This window comes from Varanus komodoensis, unplaced genomic scaffold, assembly GCF_004798865.1.
Source record: "Varanus komodoensis strain SLA01 unplaced genomic scaffold, ASM479886v1 scaffold1, whole genome shotgun sequence".
Classification (NCBI taxonomy): Eukaryota; Metazoa; Chordata; class Lepidosauria; order Squamata; family Varanidae; genus Varanus; species Varanus komodoensis.
In genome coordinates this window covers 39,204,611-39,213,183 of record NW_025335268.1, presented here as the reverse complement: position 1 = coordinate 39,213,183, position 8,573 = coordinate 39,204,611, and the positions used below count along the sequence as shown (strand labels likewise).

At 41.4% G+C, this 8,573-nt stretch overlaps 1 protein-coding gene across 3 annotated transcripts in view; it reads right to left on the bottom strand.

Moving 5' to 3' along the window:
• Positions 1–3,757: 3,757 nt before the first annotated feature.
• The window catches only part of NUP43 (nucleoporin 43), a 10,441-nt gene continuing 5,625 nt past the window's right edge, over positions 3,758–8,573 (bottom strand). For all 3 annotated transcript variants that reach the window (XM_044422846.1, XM_044422838.1, XM_044422830.1), the window contains 5 exons: positions 8,320–8,485; positions 6,583–6,718; positions 6,291–6,442; positions 4,903–5,025; positions 3,758–4,202 (listed from right to left, as the gene is read on the bottom strand). In XM_044422846.1, the coding sequence (XP_044278781.1) occupies positions 3,988–4,202; positions 4,903–5,025; positions 6,291–6,442; positions 6,583–6,718; positions 8,320–8,485 (792 nt within the window). In that variant the 3' untranslated portion in view covers positions 3,758–3,987. The remainder of the gene's footprint in view (positions 4,203–4,902; positions 5,026–6,290; positions 6,443–6,582; positions 6,719–8,319; positions 8,486–8,573) is intronic.

Sequence of the window (8,573 nt, the reverse complement as noted above, 5' to 3'; positions counted from 1 at the left end):
CCCTAAATTATCCATTTTGGAGGCTACAGGTGGGTTGACGAACAGCCCGCATATAAATTGGGCTGCCGTTTGCTACAGTAGGTGCCACTTTTCTCTCTCACCCATAAGGAATAGCTGTTCAAAGCTGCGAACAACCGCTCATTTCGCTCTACCGTTAGGCTGCAGCACGCATCGGCCTAGCATCGCCGTTTCTGAAAGAAGGAGTCGGCGAACGCAAGTGCGCTGCGCAGGCGGACGAACCAGCCAGTTCGCGCCGCGAGGAGGAGGAAGATCCCGCTCGGAGAGGAGTGAAAGTGACCGCAGCTTCTTGCAGTTGTCTAGGGTGCTCAGTTACCCAATAATTACGTTTACAGTTGAGATCCTATTTACTTGAGGGACACAAATGGGGCCGTTTCCCAGTAAACAGGCTTGACAGCGTCCTTGTCCTCTTCAGCTAGTCTCTATAGCTCTGCTTTTGCAAACTGAATCCTGCAGACGTTTGTGCATAAATAGCCCCAAATCAAAGCTTTCAAGCTGACTTTATTCTAAGTCAGCTTTAACATTATGTAAATAAAATTATTTCCGTTGTTCCACTGGTGGAGGGGCTTTAGGAAGTGGCATAAGGCAGACTAGCTCTTCAGCCCGTCACCATCCCCACCATCACTACCTGGGGAGTAGTTGGTGATGGGGTGGTGACAAAAAGCGTCAACATCTGGACCAGCAGAGACAAAGTGGGGCACTCCAGAGCTGATGTTGTTCAGAGTAGCATTATTTTGTACTTTTAATGAAGGCTGTACAGCTGGAGATACTCAACTGGGCATGTACACTAGATTACAAATATATAGTATCGTTAAAATTGTGCATATCATCAAATAAATGTTTGGCCTTGAGGCAGCAGAAACAAACACCAGCTTATGATGAACATGCTGATGCTATATTTTGAGGCTCTCTTATCACTGGCAAACACTAGTGTCTTAGCAAAACATCAGGAATGTAGTAGCAGTTGTAATGCATGGAATGGGAGTGGAGAAAGCACACATGGTGTGTCAGGTCACATGGTTGTTGAAAGGGGTTCTCATAAGGCCATTAAGTCCTAGATCTAAAATTACCTAAGTGCACCACTGGCTTTAAGCAGTGCAAAGCCTGCCATGCCACTGGATCTTGGAATATCCCATGCAAATAGAGTGTATCAGTATACCAGCAGAATGGGAGGGAACAGGTCAGAGGCATATGCACCTGGGAAGCAGCACACTAAATCTTAAAATCCTTCATTATATGGCCATACCCACCTCCATATCAAAACTTTACAGTATCCCCAGACATGGCATAAGGATTTTTTCTCCCCTTAACTTCAATGAGAGGGATATGTGGTTCTATCTCTGAGGCTTCATATTGCACACACACAGAGTTTGCAGAAGAGAATCTCTGGGAAGAGAGGCAAAAGGGGACATTTCTAGGCATTTTTCTGCCTGAGCCTGAACAAGTGGCACCCCCTCTCCCCACATGCATAATATCCAAGACTGCTAAAGTCATTTTAGTTCTTGAGACAGATAAGTCCACAAGTGCCACTGCCTGCCAAAATAATAATCATGAACAACAATTTAACTTTTCATGACACCCTATTATTAGCTCTATGTCTCTTGCTAATATCAAGGCTACTAGCGAAAGTATCTCCTGCCGCCCAAACCTCATTATATGGGGTTAATTACAAGGACTGGAATGAAGACATTCTAGCAGTGTTGCAATGTGGATGTGTTTGCCAAGGGGCATACCCACATCACTAAGGGTTTCAATTGGCTCCTTTCGAATCTTCGTTGTATGTGAACATTGTTGCCAACACAATCCCTAACAGCAATTGCATTTTTAGGGATCTGCCTTGTATTTCCTTTTGTGGCATTTTCCCCTTTACAAACTAAGCGGGCATAACATTTGGCAGCTGTTTCCACTGGCATACTGCAGGACAAACATAAGGTAAATTTAGGATTTCTCAGCAAGAGTGCAATTTTACGGTGTTTTGACCCCTTCTAGGAGACCACAGGATTCTTTGAAGCCTGAGAACTGAGGTCCTGACCTTGGTAATTGGATTCTGAAGGCTAAACCCCTGCCTTCTTCCTGCAGAAGTGGAAAGATCCACACCAGCCGTCTACCCTACAAGGTTGCATTTGTGCCTCAGAGAGGAAAAATGGGGCCTGTGGGAAAGCTGGGGTCATGTATTTGTGCCAGTTCAATTTGCTGCCCCAGCCTCATCCCCTGCACTTTGCTAGCCCTAAATCTGCATGACTGCAAACAACTGTCTAGATATACTGCACCTCACCTCTGAGTTCCTTTTAAAACAGTAAATGAACACCAATATCTAGTGAGGATTTAATACAAATATTAAAAGTTTCTCATTAACAACAATATATGAAATCTATGATTCTTAACAATTTCACAGTTTGGTGTCTGGTATTTTTTAAACTCAGAAATGCTTTTAAACTCAAGCATAATTAAGCAGAAATAAGAATGTTGTCCATGGGGTCGCGATGAGTCAGACACTACTTCGCGACTAACAACAACAACAAGAAACACCACTAAAATCCATGATGCTTACTTTCAAGTACAAATGTTTATTCATCAAGGTGTTAATGCCAATGAAATTATACTAAAGGCCAAATAGTGATTTTATCAGTGTTGTTAGTCACAAAGTCATGTCCGACCCATCGCGACCCCATGGACAACATTCCTCCAGGCCTTCCTGTCCTCCACCATCCCCCACTTAAGCTCACACCAACTGCTTCAGTAACTCCATCCAGCCACCTCATCTTCTGCCTTCCCCTTCTTCTTTTGCCATCTATTGTTCCCAGCATTAGACTCTTCTCCAGGGAGTCCTTCCTTCTCATTAGGTGGCCAAAGTATTTGAGTTTCATCTTCAGGATCTGGCCTTCTAAAGAGCAGTCAGGGCTGATCTTTAGGACTGACCGGTTTGATCGCCTTGCGGTCCAAGGGACTCGCAGGAGTCTCCTCCAGCACCACAATTCAAAGGCCTCAATCCTTCAGCACTCAGCCTTCCTTATGGTCCAGCTTTCACAGCCATATATTGCAACTGGGAAAACCATAGCCTTGACTATACGCTCTTTTGTTGGCTGGGTGATGTCTCTGCTTTTTAGTATGCTGTCTAGATTTGCCATAGCTTTCCTCCCCAGGAGCAAGCGTCTTTTAATTTCTTGGCTGCAGTCCCCATCTGCGGTGATCTTGGCACCCAGGAAAATAAAATCTGTCACTATCTCCATTTCTTCCCCATTTATTCACCAGGAAGTGAGAGGACAGGATGCCATGATCTTAGTTTTCTTAATGTTGAGTTTCAAGCCAACTTTTGCACTCTCTTCCTTCACCCGCATCAAGAGGCTCTTTAGTTCCTCTTCACTTTCTGCCATTAGATATCATCTGCATATCTGAGGTTGGATTTTATCAATAGATAGACTAAATGTTTAGAGATAAGAAATGTCACGTTAAAGGTGCTCTTAAATACATTTCATGGTTTCCATGAATTAACTGTAATATTTATATACCCAGTGAGGATCTTTCTATTCTTCTTTGTCAACACTGTATTTTCATCCAACATCAGTGAGATGTCTCTATATTTTCATTTTAAAAATACCCCAAAGCAAGCTTTGTCCATCACCACTATATTTGTACTTCAGTTTCTTTGTAGTTATTGGACAATTGTTAAAGTGCTCATATTAACCTTTGTCATGTTTTTGAGCTTTAGATAGTTTACTACTAAAAAGGAATAACCAACTTATGAACAATAAAGAAATGCAAGTTTGTTTACTTTATGTAAGAATTACATGCTTAAAGAACTGTTATGAGTTGTATTCCATCTGTCTGTCATTATAACTGTAGTTTAATCACAGCTCTACAAAATTGGTACAAATTTTAGTATTTAGAAGCCGATTCTTCTAAATACTACTGGATCAATTTTGGTAAAATTAACTTATTTAGTGCAGGACCTGCTCTAGAGAAATAAAATCATGCAAAGAGGTTTTTCTTAACATAAATAGATTCTGCATCTGTACCATAAACCAGACATGACCCTAAAATATCTAAACTATTAACAGATAATGTTGGATTTGAAATTAAGTTTGTAATCTCCATACGGTCTTTAGTAGGATCATTGCTTAGCCATGCACTTATTACTGACTCACTAGCTGCAGTGTGAGGCAGATAAGTTGTGTTTCTCCCACCTAAAAACAAACACAAAAACAAGTTAACTTGTATCTTATATTCAAAAGTGAGAAGCACATATTAAACATAATGGTTCAGATATGTCCATGTAAGAGAAAATGTGGAAGTATTGGGCTTTGTCATAGGGGATTATATGCTAGTCCTCCAGAACGAGTTAAACTATAGCTCTTGCCTTCTCACTGAGGAATTAGTATCACAAGCATATGAAAATATGTACTTCATGCACATGACATTTTCACCCAAGAGTGGTATGTCCTGTTACCAGTTACTGGAAACATGAGCAGGAGGGTGCAATTGCACTCATGCTCTGTTTGTGGATGTCCCAGAGGCATCTGGTTGGCCCTTGGGGGACGGAACACTGCATTCAATGAGCCTTTTGTATGCTCCAGGATACCTCTTCTTAATGACAACCCTTTCTCATACACACACAGATTAGGGTGAGGAAGAGGTTCAGGGCAGATATGGAACTTTAAATGTAGACTGTACCAAATACTGTTAATTTGGTAATGGGCTCATCACATCAGAAACAAATACGCCTTTGCAGCATTAGGAGTAATTCACTGAAGGTTAACAGTGGACAGCCAAGTGCAGCCATATTTGAAATGTTTGTTGAGTAGTTGCTTATCCTATTCTTTATTTTCTCTGATCTGCTGTCACCATGAGGTATATGCATTCAGTTACTCAAAACTGTATTTTTACCTGTGTGAAGAAAAGATTTTCTTTCAGATACATCAGTGGAAGCATCCCAGTGCCACAGAGATCCATCCTCAGAACAAGTGAACAGATGATCAGGATTGGAAGGATGAAAGTGCACTTCCCACACTGAACAAGTAAACATATGACAAGCATATTACACAATATGTACATATTATTCATCACATTTATATGCTGCCCTATAGCCCGGAGGCTCTCTGGATGGCTTACAATATTTGCAGCTTTTAGGGACCCCACTATAGTGAAAATCCTCCTGATGTGCCTGCTCCAGGGAAAACCAGAGACCAGCTGACATCATGCTCAGCTAAATCTAGAATATATTATCTCAGTGGACAATTATTAACACTTCAACCTTTGGCCAGCATGGTCATTAATGTGTCTCTGTTGTGTGTCTCCTTACAAGCACCTTAGCTCAAAAGTCTCCATTTTGTCTGGGAAGCTCTAGCAGCTGGGTCAAAATGCACATAGACAACAGAGTGTTCCTGTCCTTTATACACAGGCATGGAACCTTTTGAAATGGTAAGTGCTTAATTTTTTCAGTTTCCTAATTCAATCAAATCACCCATCTCCTTTTATAAACAGGAAGAGAATTGCCTGCCTTCTCATTCCCTTGGCAACAGACTATACCAGGGCTATACCACCCTTTGTGAGTCTTTTCCAAGACTATACCCATCTTTATCTCCCTTAACCAAGTTAGTCGTCTTCTGGCACTTAATTAACCAGTGCATTATGGCCTAAACTTTTGTAGAAGCTGCCCATTTCATCAGATGCATCACATTAATTTGCAGTGAGGAGTTTACTAAGGGCAGGTGAGCAGTCTGACAAACTTTTGGAAATCCTAGCTGGGTGCCCATTCTTATTCTCCTGAACCCCTGAAAGAAGAGGCCTTTCTGGGCACACCATAGACCAATTGAAACCAATTTCTGAGCATCTTTTTCTACACGCCCAGTAAAGACATGCCATGGCTAAGGTACATTTTTTCTACTTCTTTACCCTGATATCAAGTGGCTCCATTCAACTTGTATACTTCCTTCTCTGCTGCCAGCCTTCCAGTTATCTGAGTAATGCAATGGTATGGATATAGTATCTGCACCTGCACCTACACAATTCCTGAAATTATACCCATATGGTTGATAAGCCCCATTTCACCCTGACAAGGAGTGGAAATGTGCGCATGCCTCTTCCAAGGACTGGGATACAGGAAGTGAATACAGACTTCTCATGCACATGTGCCAAGGGGGAAAGTGAAAGAGTTATTTTGAGCCCTCCGGGAATTTCTTGAAGCTCAGGTCCTAAACTCATACATGGAAGAATGTACCCTTAATTGACATCACGACATTAAGAAAGTGACACTTGTTTTCTTAGATACTTACATTCTGCTTCATGAGCATTTAGCAAGGAAACTGGCATGCTGCCTTGTCTCACATCCCAAATGCTCAACATCCCGTCTTGGCTACCCGTGGCTACGATGTGCTGTTGATTGGGATGCCTATCAACACAGTGTAATGGTACTCTTTCGCCTGTCCTGCAAAGAAAGAAGCAAACACATTTTGAATGGAAATCAACAAAAATTGTAGACAAAGCACTAACTGAACTGAATGTCATATAGCTATAATGTAGAGATTGGCTTTAGTGGTGCTTCTGATCTGAGAGTAAAGTGCTTACAATGAAAATATTTGTGAAGGTTCATTTCCCTGCTGTCTGAAATCCCATATTTTTAGCTGACCAATGGAATTGACAGTCAAGATCTCTGTTGTGCGAAGTCGAGTCACTGCATGGAGTGTACTGCTATCAGCGTTATCTATGGGAAATTAGAAAAGACATTCACTAAATGTTTTTAAATGTCTTGTTCTTAGCAAGCATGATTTGTTACATATCAGAAATGCAGTTGGCAACTATGTTTTTTATCTATTTCTTATATTTCTTATCTATTTCTTATCTATTTTATATTAGCTCATGGCCAGTCATAAGATTTCCCCAGCTGGCTGACTGTTCTAGAGGGCGGTTTAGAGCATTGTTACATCCTCTCATTCACACTATACTTGAGCAGAGACTGCATTTTAATTGCACTCTAAAATTCATATTGCCATATTGTCTGCACTAAATGTCAACACTGCAGTGCTTTTTGTTTCAGCAGGATACAAGAGAAAGGTGCTGCCTCCATGAAAAGTACTTATACGGTGGTACCTCGGCTCATGCACTTAATCTGTTTCACAAGTTTGGTAGCAACCCGAATTGGTTGCGAGCCAAGTCAAATTTCCCATAAGGTTCTATGTAAATAAGGTTAATCCATTCTGACCCCTACGAATGTGGACGCAAGCCGATTTTGGTCGTAAGCCAAGTCAAATTTCCCCATAAGGTTCAATGTAAATAAAAAAAATACTTACAGAACAGATTAATCACAAAAATTTGAAACAAAGTAACAAACAATAATTGTGCAATAACAATCATGCTCGAGGAGAGAGGTGGGCACGACTGTGCTCAGAGGAGACAGGTGCGATCATGCTCATGCAGTGAAGACGGGTGTGATCGTGATTGTGCTCGTGCAGGGAAGATAGGTGTGATTGTGGTCATTACCCGATGCGGAGTTCGCGAACGAAGGCAAAATATATCTGAGATTTTTGTTCATGAACTGATTTGGTCATGAACTGAGGCATTCGTGAACCAAGGTACCACTGTAGTAATTAGCTCTATTACTAACACAGGAAAGCAATTCACTGGACCTTAAGCACTTGACGCCTTTTCATGCAGGGTCAGATGAGATTAGTGTATAAATATTCTGCCTCCTGCTTTGGTTCGAGATTTAGAGCAGAATCATGTCAACATGCTTTCACTGACACTGAACACAGTGCAATGCAAACTAAGTAATGAGATGTCACCACACTTAAAAAATCCAGAAAATTCATAGGAATATACAGATATAAAGACTCCCCAGCCCTCTCACATGTGTTTACAAGTTGAGCAGTGTTGTAGAGTCCAGTATGTACAGCAGTATGAAATACCAGAATGTGCTTTACAGCTGTCTATACTTCATTCTAGAAGTGTATCATTTTTCCCGGCCATGTTTAATTTCACATAAAAATGGCAACAACGCAGTGGCACTGCAGGGTGCTATCACGAAGTGCTACTTCTCTGGTGACCTGGGTAAGATGGAATCAGGATGGTCTGGCTGAATGAGACACTCTAGGCTGATCATGGCACCCTTTATTCAAGAGGACTGGATGTGGGGGAACACTGTCTGGCTTGTTTGGAGTAGTGTCCCCACCTGGACCATGACAACTTCCAGCTGAATACATTTGATTTCACTTTTATCCTGAGCTCTTTAAGAAGCTTAATAGGGAAGTTTACAATAATATGTTGACACACGTTTATGACTCAAGCACAAAAGTCTTAATTGCCTACCTACGGTACGTACAGCATCCTTACGGTCAGCTGTGAACATATTTATCCTGCCATCTTCGCCAACAGTAAAAATTTCAGGACTATTGCAGATGACCCCTGTGCATGCACTTCTACAGTGTGGAACATAGTAATGTGCATTTTCCCATTTCTGGCTTATGGAAAGACTCTAAATGAGAAACAAAAATTAATCAAACAACCAATCTAGTGAAACTCCCCACTCCTTCACACATACACAAATTCAGCATTGTTAAATT